Below are 14,740 nucleotides of genomic sequence, written 5' to 3' on the forward strand. Positions count from 1 at the left end.
AGTTCGAGTGGGGAGGAGGGCATCTACGTTGATATCGAGGTGTAGGCTTGCTTGCTGCCGGCCGTCCTTTTTCCATTTTCCCGCATCCCCTTCCTTTCTTGAATAATCATCCACTGTTATCTTGTTTATTATTCCCCCCTTGCAAATGTTCTGCTCATTCACCCCAGCCTGTTGATAGCGATATTGTATATTGTTCCGGTCCTCTCTGCGTGTGTGTACCAGATACCCTCTCTCTCTCTCTCTTGATTTTGGATTTTATTTCCTTGTTGGCGCATGATTTAGACACGTGGAGCTCTGTTACTTTTGAAGCAAAGTTGAACCAGAGAAGGTGGCTGGCAGAAAGTGAAGAGGGGACGTGATAGAGAGATATCTGAATGATTGAAGGTGCAAGAAGTCTGGCCCGTAAGAACAAAAGACAATCGAGACATATATCATTAGTCCCAGTCTACAAAGATATACAGCACAACGTAGCATCGTAAGATCCTAACCTCCCCATTCCCGGCGGCGCAACACTCGGGCACCGACCGCAACCAACTTACCGCAAAGAGACCTTCAAAGAGAAGTCCACGATGCCGGTACCCTGATGAATCGAGCTAGTGGACAAGATGTCGACGTCGGGACAAGCATACAGCGCGGCATTCTCCTCCGTCAACCCGCCACTGACCTCAATCAAAAACTTCCGCTTACCCGCCCAATCCGACTTGAGCTGCCTCGCAGCCTCGCGCACACCCACCGGCGTGAAATTGTCCAGCATAATCACGTCCGCCCCGGCGGCGATCGCAGCATTCGCCTCCTCGAGATCCCGCACCTCGACCTCCACCTTGGTCGCGAAGCCCCCGACGGCCTTGGCGGCGTCGACGGCGCGCGGAATAGCGGCCGCAATCGACGAGGCTCCGCCGTCCTGCACCCCGCCGTCCGCCGCGGCCCGATTGTTGGCACAGGCCCAGACGTGATTATCCTTCAGCATCGTCATGGCGCTCAGGTCATGGCGGTGGGGGTCAGCGCCGCCCACCAGGATGCCGTACTTCTCGACGACGCGGAAGCCCGGGGTGGTCTTGCGGGTGCCGGCCAGGGTGCCGGTCCAGCCCTGGGCGCGGACGGCGGCGACCAAGGCGGCGGACTTGGTGGCAATTCCGGAGCAGCGGGCGAGAATGTTTAGGGCGACGCGCTCGCCGAGGAGGATTTTGCGGATGGGACCGCGGACGGTGGCGCAGTGGGTCTTGATAGGGTCGGTGGTGGATGCTGATGAGGTGGTGGTGAGGGAGCCTTCGGGAAGATGCCACTCTACTCTGTTGCATTTGGTTCAATTTTTGGGGTGATCATTAGTGGGGTCTTGCCGATTATGGTTGTGTCTTGTGGGGTTGGGTGAAATGGGGGCTTCGTCGGTTGGGGGGGAGGAGATAGAGGAGGAGGAGGTATAGGGTTTGACGTACGTGCATCCAAGTTGCGCAAAGACTTCATTGAAGAACGGAACACCTGCAATGATACCCTAGACCAGGAGCGTAAGTCAATTGACAAGAAACAGGAAGGGGAAGGAGGAGGGGGAGTTGACAACATACTTTGCTCTTGCCTAGTAGACGGGCCTCGCCCTCGGATTCCCCGACGACGAAGCCGCCATAGTCGAAGCTGGGACAGTCCTCTTCCAACCAAGCGCTGATGAGGCGTTTGTAGTTCCCGGGAAGGAGATGACTGAGATCACCGTATTTGGCAGCCATTGGTGTCTTGGTTCAGTCTGGTGTCTAAGTGAGTTGAGTATGTAGGGGATGGTATTGTCGATGAGGGAAAGGTGGAAGAAGCAGAAGACGCAGGAGGAAGGAAGTTGTCGTTGTCAACGAACCCCCCACGCGGGGCAAGCAATTTCCTCGGGTGCTTCCGGGGAGGGGTAGGAGGATGAGTCAGGACTTATATAATCAGTCTGATGCTCAACTAGTGAGTTAGTTAATGTACTCCATACTCATGCTCATGTACGAATACAATACTCCGTTCTTGGAGATCAATATTCCCAAAACGTGTAAGGGGATGACAGTATACAAACCAAGTTCACAGTTAGTACTATCTCAAGATGTTCTACCTCTACTCTCGTACGCGTGTCTAACTTCGAATACGAACACGAGGTTGCTACGTCGACCCGTGGATCCTTCCTTGCACCGAGCTCCCAGCGCGAGATATGATGACATCTGTCAACACAAGACGAACCAAAGAAATGGAAAAGAAGGGGCTTTGACGCCCATCGGATTAGTGATACAAGAGCTCAATGCTCTGCCAACTCATGAGTGAGTTGACAAGTGTCAATTCTCACTTGTCTACGCTGCATAGGAGCTGTGAACAGTTGCTGACGTCGAGAGCCACTCGTTAACGTAGTTAAACTCGACTTCCCATTGCTATTTCTTAGGCAGCAAGATTGTCTTGAAAAAAAGAAGAGAAAAATGACAGTGAATAAGAAAAGCACGGATCGATGGGCTGTCTTGTCCTCAAGGAGATCTTACCCGCAATCGTAATCAGATATAAAATAATCATTTTCTTACACCAACTTAGCTTGTTGCAAGTAGCCTAGTACTGTACGTACATCACGATATATCGAGAGGATAAGCTCACACTTGAGACCACATAAAATCAATCATGCTGCTCGCTTGTTGTACAGTGCAAAACTTTTGGCTAGAGTTAGGGATCAGCACCACGCTTATGTGGAGTAAACTAGGTTCAATTTGTTGTCAATAAATGCCAGATTCCTCAGGTCGCGGGCGGATGAAGCTGTGGGTTGTGCAAGTGCATACTATGGGGTTATGTATGGTGGTCAGGCCGTGAAGACTTGGTCAGTTGTGTGAAGTTAGAGCAGCGAAGTTTGCTTTGTACAGTACATAACTGGTATAACAGGGGAAATGCGCAGTTCAGCTTAAGTAAGGCTGATCCACACGCCAAGCTTTTGCCCGGGACTGGATTGTTTCCGTCTCCCGCTCTCTCGGCCTCCGAAGAAAAGTTACTGCACTGTCCGTACAGTACAGACAGTACAGTCCCCTCGATCATCCGTATTTCCGGAAGCACTTGCAGTTTTTTTGCATTCGAGTTGCGATTACAAATACCATTATTCTTACCACAGTGACAGGTCTCTTCACATATTTGTACAGTATCGTATTGTAATGTAATAGATGATTTCTTTGCTGCGACGAGCCTGTACATACTTGTATCAAAATCGCTATGAACATGAGAATAGAATAATCTCAAGTCACTCTACCTAGTATTCACTGAGTGTATACATGATGCTCGACCCAGCACCATGGCATGGCGCATGCAAGAAAAAGTCGAAGAAGCAGACCTCTCTGCCATCAACCGTCAAACATCCTCTCACCTCCCGGCTAGCTAATCATTGCTTCTAGCGAGATTCCAGAATATCTTGGCGCCTCGATTGAGCGATTTTTTCTCCCTGTCCCATGATCCATCCCATCCTATCGACAAATGTGCACCCCCCACTGGAAAAGAAAGAGCGAGACTGCGAGAGCTCCGAGGAGCCGAGAGAACCTCTCAGGGTTTCAGAAATGTCAAACAAACTTTTTCTCCCACGACTTTCTTCCCGTGTTGAGTATTATTTGACGGGAGTAGGCTAACTCACAATGGTACGACTGTAGATCATGTAGGCGTGCCATTGAAGCTAGTAATGTTCTTCATCCAAATGACGGAAGGTGGAAACTAGGGCCTCTCTTGAGGCTTTTTCGCCTGGTCTTTCCTTCTTCCATTGTTGCTCAGGTCTGGTGGAGTCGGGTTCCCACTACAGAGATCCATTTTTCTAGACCCACGCTGCTTCGGATACATATCACGGTGATAAAGGGTAAATCGGCACACACAAGCACCAAAAGCCAGGGATGTCGGCCAACGCAGCTTGGACAAGAAATTTTTTCTTATTTCCATGGTAAGAAAGTGAGCGGAAACTGTTCCGCACTTGAGGACAAATTACTCGTTACGTGTACAGACAGGCACTGATCGGAGTGTAAGATGCCGAGATCCAAGGCCCAAGTTCAAATCTAACCCCCAGTCAGAGGTCAATAGCGACAATCAATCAACCGATCAGTGGTCTGGCTGACCATCGAACCTAAACCCCATTCGTTCAATCGCCATTGCCGCGGCAGTTCAGCGCGGGTCTCTCCATGCCTTATAGGTGATCTTGCTGCCGTACTGAGCTCCCTTCTTCAGGACCACTGTGTGCCGCCAGGCTGGTTCGTTGATCGCGTTGACAAAGCGACTAGGCTCGATGCAAAACCCGGCAAATGGCCCGCGGCTCGGGTTCCCTTCCGTGGCCGGCACGTCGATGCCTTGTCCCGTGTAGAATTGGAAGGCAGGCTCCGTGCTATACACCTGCAGGTTAAGACGCGAGTCCGGGTGGCGGAATTCGGCCTGCAGCTGGAGGGGCTGTCCGCGTGTATCGAGTGGCACCCGGGCGATCTCGCGCTCCATAACGAAGATATCGTCAAATTGGTTCTCAGGCCCGAAGGTGAACTCTTTCGTCACTTGGCTGGGATACGGTTCGATCGGGCCGCGAGGGATCCCACCCTCAAGAGGCAGGTAATCTTGTGTAGACAGTCTGGCGACAGTCCCTTCGGTGGTTGCGCCGCTCCCTAGGTTAAAATAGCTATGCTCCCGCACAAGTTGGTCAGATCAAGTGGACTCAATGGACAGCACATTGTGCCTGCATACCTGTGGTTTGTCAGGTTGATGACGGTCTCCTCGCACTCATCGCCCACCAACTCGGCCTCATATTCGATATCCAGCACGGATCGGGTGATATTACCCTCCTTCTCCTCGCTGACCGTGTAGAAGACCTTCAGGTCCACCGTACCCGGGTACCCCGCCTCGTTGTGAAGACTCCGATAGGTATAAAGCAGGGTTTCCTTGCCATGCCGCTGCAGAACGGTTGGGCCCTCGAAGTTGCGTCGGCCCCAGCCTTGACTACCGCCATGCAGGGCATTGGGGGCATCGTTCTGCTCCAGCTGATATTCACGACCATTGAGATTGCGGATGATTCCGTCCTTGATCCGATTGGCCACCCGGCCAATGTTGGCACCGAACCAGGGACTGTTGTGTTCCTCGTATAGCTTCTGGGCTGTGAATCCCTGGACTATGTTTTGACCGCCCACGTTGAATTCCTGGATGATGGCGCCCAGAGAGGTGAACTTGACGGAGGTATTGTCACCCATTTTGTTATTATTCTCCGGTGATCAGGTAGACTTTCGGAAGTAATTGTTGCTAGTCAGGGCGAAGGTCAACTTGATAGAAAAAAAGATTGGGACACGTATAAGCTTATCAGGGTCCACGAGATGGAAGCAAGTCAGTTGAAAGGGGGGTTTCGGAAATTCACCCACAATTGTTTACCCCGCAATTGCCTGTTTTCCCCGACGCTCGACTTGGCGGGTACGTAGTACGTAGTAAGTACTCCGTACGGCGAGTGAGACCCTGTGGCTCAAAATTGCTCAATGGAGAGTGAGGGCTCGCTGGGCCTGAGAGAACATTAGCCCCTCCTTATAATCATCCCAGATCGGATAAATAGCTCCACGAATGACGAAAGTCATTTTGCAGAGAGCTAGTATTCGATAAGTGAGAAGACTTAAGAGAGCGTAAGAGAGGGGAAATGGACAGACACTGAGCCCAGACATTTAGGCTAAACCACCTTGATTGGGTAATCTTCCGGGGAAATGAGTGCCCCAGGCAGAAACATCAACAAACGAGTCAACAAACCAACAAACCGACCAGCAAACAAATAACCAACTATGAGTAAGTGACGAGCAGCTATGGAGCTTGACGAGAGCCCTTGCGGCAGTATTCATGCGGTACGGCATCAAACAAGTATATCAACCCATCCACCCATCAATCTTCTCGCTACGTACTGTACTGTACTGTACTGTATCTACTGTATGCAGTATGCACATATGAAGGAGCTCAGCACGGAGAGCGGCCAAACGCCAGCCTCGGGTCGGTCATGACGGAGTGCGTGGAATTCCGTGCCGAGATCACATCCGCTGAGTCACTATGAGAGAGATGCATGCACAACTACCAAAAGTAAGTTAACCGAATGGTTACTGGTTACTACGCGTAGGCAGTAGCCAACTTGACTTTCCTTTGGAGGACTCAAGCAGATAAGCTATGCGACGCTTATTTAAGTCATAGAAATCTCACTGCATACGCTACTTTCGAAATTAAGAGGGGCTCATTACCCTCTTCTTCCTACCTACAGTACGTACTATGTGCATTTGCGGATTGCCGACTCGACATACGGTTGGCCCGTGCGGCAGCAAATATTAATCGCTCAGCCCACCTCATTCGGTCAAATGGCCTGCAAGAAGGACTGTGAGACTGGCACCTTACTCGTTGACTAAGTTACGTGTTACACACATGTCCAGGCGGTTCATCGCGAATCCACTTATCCTAAAGCCCCGTCTTCACCCCGAAAGTTTGGGTTGTCTTGTGTTCTAGGTCGAGTCCTCCGGTTTCTTCTACTCCAGCCAGGCTGATTAATGATTCTCGGAAGCTTCCAGCGGTTCGGGGACTGGATTAGTCAGGAAAGTGGGAGTTTTTGGACACGATCCAAAGCGGTAAACTCCGACCCCATCGCGGAATCGGTGCACCACTGCCCTGCACTCGGGATGGAGCCCCTGTCGGACATATCATCGGACCTTTCTTTGCCTTTCTGACCTTTTTTTGTGTGGGCAGTTTCCACAACTCCATTAATTATCTCACGGAATTCATTTTCAGTCCTGAAACTAGAGATCAGGAGTAGCCTGGGCCTGATTATGGTACCCGAGTGGCTCAGGGGCACTGACGACACTCAAAATCGATTGACCTCCACATTACCACATACTTACATGTAGAGACCCAGACTCGAAGGTTAGAAGAGATGCCGCTTTTGCGTTCGATGAGCGCGCTTGTGCGTACAGTGCAGTACATCTAAAGTTTTGTGCAAGAAGTTGCCAAGGGCCCAAGGCAGACAATTGAGAAGTTCCGAACAGGTCGTGAGCCGATCATAAGACATAAAGAGACTTCTTAACTATCTGCTGTGGATAACAAGTAAAATACTGGAAGTGTTTGCTGTCAATGCCGGTTCCAAACCCCGTTTACGCCCTGGCAGTCAGTTGGCCCGTCTACTTTGGACCAATGCCCCAAAGGTGGTCTGCGTCCATCAAAAGGACCCAGGCATGCAACCTTGATGGTTGGAAGGTGGGTGCAGAACCTAATGGAGTAAGGAGCAAGGAAAATAACCCAAGGGGGAAAAGGACAAAATAAGAGTCCAAAAAAAAAAAGATGTCAGAGTCCAACAGACTAACAGCATAGTCTAATGCACATGGATCACGGCCTTTGGGATGGATTATGGAGCTGGTGAGATTGAGAAACCTCCGTAATCCGGAAGTAAAAGGGTTTCAAAACCAGGTTTTTGCAAGTATGTACACCGTACAATCGCCGGTAATGAGTGTAGTAGATTATGTATGTATAGATGTATGGGTAACATACAGTACAAACAGCTTCAGTGCTCACCAACGGGTCGTGGATTGAGCTTTCTTTGTTTCTCTTCTGGGTCTGTCTGTCTGTGACAGTTTCGGGATCGGAGGGACGAAACACACAGGCTGGAAGATGGATGAAGCCGTCAAGCCAAGATCTCTCCCAGGAGTTCGCTTGGGCTGGGCTCCATCAAGAACCAAACTGTGTGCAGGTGTTAGCGGCTCCGTCGCATTGCTGCTGGTGGGGACTGGACCCTCTCTTTCTTGCTTTTCTCATCATGATTCAACGCTGCACCCACCAGTAGTACAGTCAGTACTCCTCCGTAGCTGGCGTGAGCCCCTATCTGCATCAGAACAGCAGCATCTAGATGCAACCTTCGGCTTGGCGTAGAATTAGCTAGTCTGCACCTAGTGACTCGGTCATTGGTAACTACCCCGTCGAGAAAGAACGAATCAATGCTGAGTGCTGCGCTGTGCTGGGTTCATTACATTCGGAGAGAAGCCACGGAGATAAGAACGGGCTGACATCTAATAATAATAATGACGTCCTCCACCGCCGGTTTTAGTCAGGGCGGTGTCTCAACGTCATCCGTCCAATTTCTCTACTACTGCCCGCCTCAGGCCCAAGCTCGGTCACTTCTCGGTACCTAGTTGGTTCACCTCACAATAATAAGATATATTCGGGCGCTTTATAGGGCACGAAATGGTAATGAGTGCAATAAATCCAGTACCCGGAGCTCAGAACACCAGCGCAGAGAAAAGTAAAATTTTGACTCGGAGAAAAATGCAGGTGGGGAGTCAGTCCAAGAAGCCCAGCCACTGTTTTCGAAACGCCAACGCCAGCTATCACCCAAAACACCCAAGACACCATCATCACCACAAACCCATGCCAACACCCAATCCAATCCAAATCCCAAGACTCAGAAACAATATCCGCAAAAGTCCGAACAAGAAGGAAAGAAGGATGAATAACCCCCCATGAAATTCAATCCAACGGATAGCAGTGAACTACTTCCCATGGATGAGGTGTATGAGACCAGCCGCTTGAAAGAAGAGAAAGTCACACTGTACAGTCTGCCAATCATCCTCTGCCGCGATTAAGAGCGCATGTAGTCGTCGAGAAGAAAAAGAATGGAAGTAGCACCAGGCGAGACAGTTGGAAGGACAGGTCATACATGTATACTGTACAGGCGTCACGTCACGATGGTGAAACTCCATCTCGCGCCAACAAATCGTAACTTTGGCAAGATTGCGGCATATTCAAGGAACTCATTAGGTAGACGCGATCTCAGGCGGGTTGGCATTTAGAAATTGATTGATGTCTTCGTAATCGCTTTTCGTGTCCATATACGATGAGGTCAACATGCAACTCATGGGAATCTGACGGTTGAACATGGGCGAGGAAACCTGATCATCGAAGGACAGGTTCGTGTAGTCCGAGGCACCTATCAGATCGATATCCTCAAAAGAGCTGAAGTTGTTGCTTGGCCATTGTTGCGGAGTCTGAAGCGCCAAGGGGTTGACCACGCCTTGCATAGACATGGAAGCTGCGAACGCCGGGTTCGAGGGGGCCATCTGCGGTTCGGTCTTGATCGTGGGTCCCTGTGCCCGAGATGCGCTGAAGGTCGTCGGGGTGGGTGGCATTTGATGCGCAAAGGGATCCGAAAATCGAGTGGGAACAGTTGGTGATTGTGCGCTATCGGAGCTTCCATCTGACGAATCTTGGCGTTGCATGTGTCCGGCATTTTGCGTCCACAGCTCTTGCTGCATGGCCTCCGTGTTCTCTTCGAAGCGCTCGCCTTTTGTCTGATCCAGAGCCCCCAGTCGAGTGAGTAAGTCGTGCGTCAGCGGATGGCCGTTTGGTTCGCATTGCAACGGTTCGCCGTGCCAGCCTTCGCCTTCTGTGGCTCGTCGGTACAGCTCCTGAAGTCCATGAACAAGCCATGCTTGTTGCTGTTCGAGCATCTCAACATATCTGTCGGGCGAAGAGTCAGTCATTGGTTCGAACACGACTAAATCCATAGTAAAAGTTCAATGCCAAGGAACGCGCTCACCCCTTGGGGTACACTTTATCGTGGGCCTTCTTCCGCTCGCCAAATACACAGATGGCATTGTCCGTCCTACACCGACCACATGGGTTGGCTCCGTCACACTGCACCGGGTCAGTGCATCAGGCCGAAGCTGATGCGTCGAGCCATGGCTTTAGCTTACCTTGGATTTCTTCAGTCTACACCGATCGCAGGCCTTACAAACCCTCTTGCGGACGTTGCCGTCCGAATGTGAGTGGTCTGAAGTCGGTGACGATTGGCGCGCTGTCATTGTGTGTGTATGTGTATATAGATATATATGGGAGTGGTGTATGTATGTATAAATGTATGTATGTATATGGTGATTATAGATTATTCGGCGGAGCTTGTCGAATGGCAAAGCGCAGGAAGGAGAGAAAGGTGGAGGAGGTAGGTAAAGATAGAAGAAAGAGGGGGAGAAGCAGAAGAGAGACGATGATGATAGCGGCGCCAGGGACCGGAGGTGGGGTCTTGTAGTCAAGTAAGTAGAATGTCGTTTGCTTTATCTTCTCCTCCTGTGAGAAACTGCTGCAGCGGAATGTTGTAATGATCCAAGTATCGACGGGGGAGTTGGTTAAGGTTGATCGATGATACAACGATCTTGGGGCAGGAAAGGTAAAACCGATGGAATCACTTCTATCTCAAGCTTCTCGGCCAATGTAAGGCACATGAGTCGATGGAACGCCGAGTGAATAAGTTGGATCGATCCAGAAGACTGGGTAGGGTTGCAATGATCCAGAGTCGGAGAGTTCAGGTTGATCGGGATAGGGTTAGCTGGTATATAGTTGGTAGTATAGGATACTACCAGTATTCGAAGGAGAGAATTCGCGCGGAAGAGAATGAGCTCGGGATTAGAAGTCAAGAGAGCTAGAGGTAGAAGGGACTTTAAGAGCTCTTTTAGAATTTAAGAGTAAGAGAAGAGAGGGGGGGATGGGAGGGCAGTTATGGAAGAATTATCATTATTATATTGATTTGAAATGGTCTAGTCGCATCTCAGTAATCAAGAAAGTCGAAGGATGTTCCAGCACGGGTCATCCGTAGTTTACAGTTTCAAATTTACAGGAAGCGGCCGTAAAGACCGAACCTGATGAGCCCAAAACCGCGCCCATCAATTCACTCCTTGGTGGAGATTTCCGCATCAAAACAGTGAGTGATTACAACTTACATTTTGTCCAGATTGAATAACCTTGCTGAATATTGCCACAGAATCAGTACCTTCACGAGATAGATTGGGCTGATGGGAGCAAAGTAGTCTAACATTATCTTGACCTCCCTTCCCAATGCTTCTCTTCTTCTGCCGAATATTTGGGTCATTCGATCTAGCTGCACCTCTGAGGAGGAGTGTCGCTGAACTGTAAGGCCGAGTATCCGTGGGATGTAACTGCAATGAATCATGCATTCATACAATCATACGTTGATACAGTCATACATACCTATACATTGATACGTCACTCGTGGGTATTCTTACCTGATACGAATCACGGATAACGGAACGGGAGCTGAGCAAGAGAAAACCCGCGGCAGAGAGGCTGATTACCTGAATCGGTGTGTCGCGGGCCTAGCCTCGGACCCCGGGGTTGAAAAATCCCTTTTGGGGGGGGGGAGTGGGCGAGGAAAGTTCAGGTCAGTTGAGGTTGAGTACTTCATCCCGAATCCAGTACTGTACATGATCACTACACTACGCCACACTGGTTCCATCTTCCGTCCCGCCGGAAGGTCTCATCGTCCACTGCAAATGAAGTCAATCGATACTGTTCTGGTGGTTCAATTGGAAAATCATTGATTGCACTGGAAGCCGTATATCCGATGGTTGTACTATGCGGATCCGGAAATAGGTGACAGTAGCAAATGGGTGTTTAGTGTCTAGCATAGATGTAGAAGTTTTCTCTAGGAAAGTTCTCGGCGTGATTGAGGCCAGGCCCACAAGTAAGGCAATGGGAAAACAATCTTGCTTGTCTATGAACGTGGGTGGCTGTCCCCATGACAGTAACTCGAGGCAATCGACAGGAATCATTATTATTACCGCAAAGAGATGAATGAATGAGAATGACATCTCGCTCTTGCATAAGCTCGGCATTACGGCACAACAACCGTTCTTAGTGCAAAGCCCACCTGGGCAGTTCTCGGCAAAGTCATGCCGAACAAGAGCAAGAAACCGGGAGCTTCGACAATACTGGCTGGCTGCCAAGATCGGCGATCTGAAATCACTCATCCATCCATTCAATAATCGAATAATCATTTTCACTAACAAGTAAGAAAAATAACTGCATACTGTACACTGTACCTACAAGGCTCGGTTGAAGTGTCGCCCTGATTAACTACCTTATCCTCCGGAAAAGCTTAACCCAGCAGCCTGCTTTCTGTTCCAATCGGCATAATTAGTACTCATGTGTGAGTAAACTACCACATATTCCAGCCACCAGCACAGTACTACCAAGTTACCGGGAGAAGAGGAACAAGAACAGTATCGAATCTATCGAATCTATCGATAAACTTTGATGATTTCAGACTGTCGTTTGCTGATCGGCGTTTTGTTCTGCCATTTCCTTTCCAGTCCGATCGGTTCGCTTTCTTTCTCCGAGGAGAGGGGGAGGGGAAGGAGAGAAAATGCTTGAGCTCCTCCCCCAGCTTCCACCCATGAAATGAATGAGCCCATCCAGTCAATGACGTTAGCATGCCTCAGGTGAGTCGATATCAGGTCACCCACGCTGGATTGACCCTGTCACTCGCGCCCCAATTGGCTTTCCACCCCCTCAGAGTATCCATATCTTGGTACAATCAAGGTTGCTTGCTGTTCGCAGCTGTGTGAAGAAAGCAAAGGAAAATGAATACTCGAAAAATGCGAATCTGAGATAGTGTCGGAAATTGACTTTCGTGGTTACGCCACTATTGATGCCTCGTTGATTGTAGACTATAGTCGTAGGACTATGTACTGTACTCAGCAATAATACTATAGATTAACTTTTCCCAGCCTGGCAATCATCCAAGGACCTTGGTCAAACTCCTCCCTTTCTCCCTGCCCCGCCTCATCTTTTCTACCTTTATGCTTCTCCTCGATTCTTCCCGCGTCTTGTTGATCATCTTCCCTAGTTTCACCCGGTCCACGCCTCAAGCTCTCTAGAATGGGCAAGTTCAACATGGTTCGCATTTATTCAGTTGCGATCTTCCATTGATCATTTCCCCGGGGGTTCCGCACCACGAGGGATCGACAGACCGGGGAACGGGTGATGGCTCGAATCGCCGACGAACTACTCGGTACTATGTAAAAAAAATTAAATGTACCGTACCCTCAACACACGCGAGGTCTCCTCTGCCTACAGTCACGCAATGAGAATTATAAATTGACCCGGTTTTACCTGCGAGGTCTAGAACCGGCCCCATGCAGCGTGGGTGCTTCAAACCATAGCGTCATCCCGCGTTCCTTTTCCGACGGGTCCCACTCACTCACTTCCCCTCCATGGAAGGAGAGAGACGGGCGTGTTCTACGATGAAGAGACCTTGGGGAAGCGAACATGTCCGTACGGGATGCCGTATCTCAGCCGGATAAGCGTATGCACAAGCACTGGCTGCTCTGGCTGATATGTCATCACAGGCCGGCGATAAGATATGACTTGTGTTCGGTTTCACAATCTGGACTCGCCCATGACCTCATGCTGCCAGGGTGTTTGCCAATCCACCGCAGTCATGCTGCCACATGTATTCGATGACCCGCATGTTGTTCATCTCATCATGAACTAAGAAGGAACCTTATTATCTGAAATCAGTGACGGTGGGAGAAGGTCCTCGAAGGGCTGGAACAATTCGTATTCTTCAATCAACAGCTTTTGTGGTATCAACGTGTGAGACAGGAGGGTATATGAACAAGACACGCATCAGAACGCAAACCGGGAATGCAGACCCCGGGACCCGCACAGCCCGGCCAGACCAGAATCAGAGGCACCACACTCGTCGCCAGGTTTTGGCCGCCGGACGATTTTGCTGCTTCTCTCGATGTGATGGCGTGGGAGGATCGGACTTGCCATAACGATACCTATCAGCCTGTTGTTGATGGACTCGTTTCCTTTCCCGGAGCCAACCAAAGCCTCGCTGCCGGGGTGCTACGTGCTTAAAGGGCAGTTCCACGGAGGGCGAGTGGACGATCGTGCTAGCCGTGGAGTTCAATTCTGGAACCCAGCCGCTGCCATGAGCCGGCTCTGGGATCAAGGCCGTCGGCTGATAAAAGGCCTGGCGCGCCTCGACCACTCGGCGGATTAACACTGATGAGATGTTAGCATTTGGACGTCTAAATCGAGTGGAACGAGTGCTTGCAGGAAAATGTCTCCTCGATATTGACCATCTCACGAGCGCTGGTCTCCATAAAGCCGCACCCATGCCTGCGGGCATACTCCAAGCCCTGAGGAGCCCCGATCACTCGACCCTCTTTCAAATCGCACTTATTACCAGCTACGATCTTGACGGGCGGCGGCATGCCCACCCGAAGGCCCGCCGCACTGTCTCCCAGTTCTTGTCGCAGGCGGTGATTCTGTTCGGCTCGCTGTTCAGTCTCGATCTCAATCATATCCATGAAGTAATCGAGGGCGTGCAAGCTGTGTTGATTGGTAATATCATAGACCAGCAAGAAAGCATCTGATTTCAGGTTGGAAGCCGTCCATAGTCCGCGGTATTCCTCCTGGCCCGCCGTATCGGTGATAGACAAGAAGTAGGGCACTCCATCCACAACGCGCGTGACGGAATAGGAATCCTCTGCAGTTGCCCTTGCATGTTAGTGACCGCTCAAGTGATTGTCGGAAATGGTGCCGTTGGGGAGAGAGCGTTACCGATTGTAGGATCGTACCTGGCGCCGCGCAGCGGATTAGTTTTATATTGCGCAAGCCGACGACCGGACACTTACTCATGAGTCCACTGGCCGCGCACCAGTCTGAGAGTGATTGAAGACTTGCCTACAGTGCGACCAGCCCCGATTAGTGATGCGAACGCGCATTGAATTGTATTGTGTTTATGGGGAGAACCATGCGCATGTGAAACGGGGCAGCGCAAGAGCTACCTCCGCATTTTATCGCCCCATCCACCTCTGCATAGTCTGTGATTCGATGGCACGTACCGCATCCACCATCTCCACAGATCGTGATGGAGATTTTCTCCGGAGAGTCCGGCATTGGTATCACTAGAAGAGAAATCGGGCGGTGGGGGGAGGGG

The 14,740-nt window shown here is 50.4% G+C and overlaps 4 protein-coding genes across 4 annotated transcripts; all 4 read right to left on the reverse strand.

The window, feature by feature from the left end:
* Positions 1 to 535: 535 nt before the first annotated feature.
* On the reverse strand, positions 536 to 1,800 carry BO72DRAFT_530236 (nicotinate-nucleotide diphosphorylase (carboxylating); the record flags this gene model as incomplete). The annotated part of the gene is made up of 3 exons (XM_040950288.1): positions 1,560 to 1,800; positions 1,434 to 1,489; positions 536 to 1,289 (listed from the first exon to the last, which is right to left on the reverse strand). Exons 1-3 carry the CDS (start codon positions 1,713 to 1,715, stop codon positions 536 to 538), a joined length of 966 nt encoding a protein of 321 aa, XP_040798410.1. The 5' UTR covers positions 1,716 to 1,800.
* Positions 1,801 to 3,868: 2,068 nt separating this feature from the next.
* BO72DRAFT_450788 (aldose 1-epimerase) lies at positions 3,869 to 5,373 on the reverse strand. The gene is made up of 2 exons (XM_040945336.1): positions 4,687 to 5,373; positions 3,869 to 4,621 (listed from the first exon to the last, which is right to left on the reverse strand). The coding sequence occupies exons 1-2, from the start codon at positions 5,184 to 5,186 to the stop codon at positions 4,123 to 4,125; spliced, it is 999 nt and encodes a 332-aa protein (XP_040798411.1). The 5' UTR covers positions 5,187 to 5,373; the 3' UTR covers positions 3,869 to 4,122.
* A 3,377-nt stretch (positions 5,374 to 8,750) lies between these two features.
* Positions 8,751 to 9,797, reverse strand: BO72DRAFT_384814 (Zn(II)2Cys6 transcription factor domain-containing protein; the record flags this gene model as incomplete). Its single annotated transcript, XM_040941563.1, has 3 exons — positions 8,751 to 9,453; positions 9,533 to 9,630; positions 9,690 to 9,797. 3 exons carry the CDS (start codon positions 9,795 to 9,797, stop codon positions 8,751 to 8,753), a joined length of 909 nt encoding a protein of 302 aa, XP_040798412.1.
* Positions 9,798 to 13,362: 3,565 nt separating this feature from the next.
* Positions 13,363 to 14,740, reverse strand: BO72DRAFT_206023 (putative RAS small monomeric GTPase). Its single transcript, XM_040939620.1, has 5 exons — positions 14,646 to 14,740; positions 14,436 to 14,484; positions 14,362 to 14,378; positions 13,853 to 14,287; positions 13,363 to 13,800 (listed from the first exon to the last, which is right to left on the reverse strand). Exons 1-5 carry the CDS (start codon positions 14,698 to 14,700, stop codon positions 13,475 to 13,477), a joined length of 882 nt encoding a protein of 293 aa, XP_040798413.1. The 5' UTR covers positions 14,701 to 14,740; the 3' UTR covers positions 13,363 to 13,474.

Source organism: Aspergillus fijiensis (genome assembly GCF_003184825.1).
Source record: "Aspergillus fijiensis CBS 313.89 unplaced genomic scaffold BO72scaffold_49, whole genome shotgun sequence".
Taxonomy (NCBI): Eukaryota; Fungi; Ascomycota; class Eurotiomycetes; order Eurotiales; family Aspergillaceae; genus Aspergillus; species Aspergillus fijiensis.

Excerpts from the sequence above, each read along its gene's own strand:
- BO72DRAFT_450788 (XM_040945336.1), bottom strand. The coding sequence starts at position 5,186 with ATGGGTGACAATACCTCCGTCAAGTTCACCTCTCTGGGCGCCATCATC. Across the intron at positions 4,622-4,686 it reads ATCAACCTGACAAACCACAG|CTATTTTAACCTAGGGAGCG; the intron begins GTATGCAGGCAC and ends GCGGGAGCATAG.
- BO72DRAFT_206023 (XM_040939620.1), bottom strand. The coding sequence starts at position 14,700 with ATGCCGGACTCTCCGGAGAAAATCTCCATCACGATCTGTGGAGATGGT. Across the intron at positions 14,485-14,645 it reads CTGTGGAGATGGTGGATGCG|GCAAGTCTTCAATCACTCTC; the intron begins GTACGTGCCATC and ends GTCGCACTGTAG. Across the intron at positions 13,801-13,852 it reads TATCGAGGAGACATTTTCCT|TGTTAATCCGCCGAGTGGTC; the intron begins GCAAGCACTCGT and ends ACATCTCATCAG.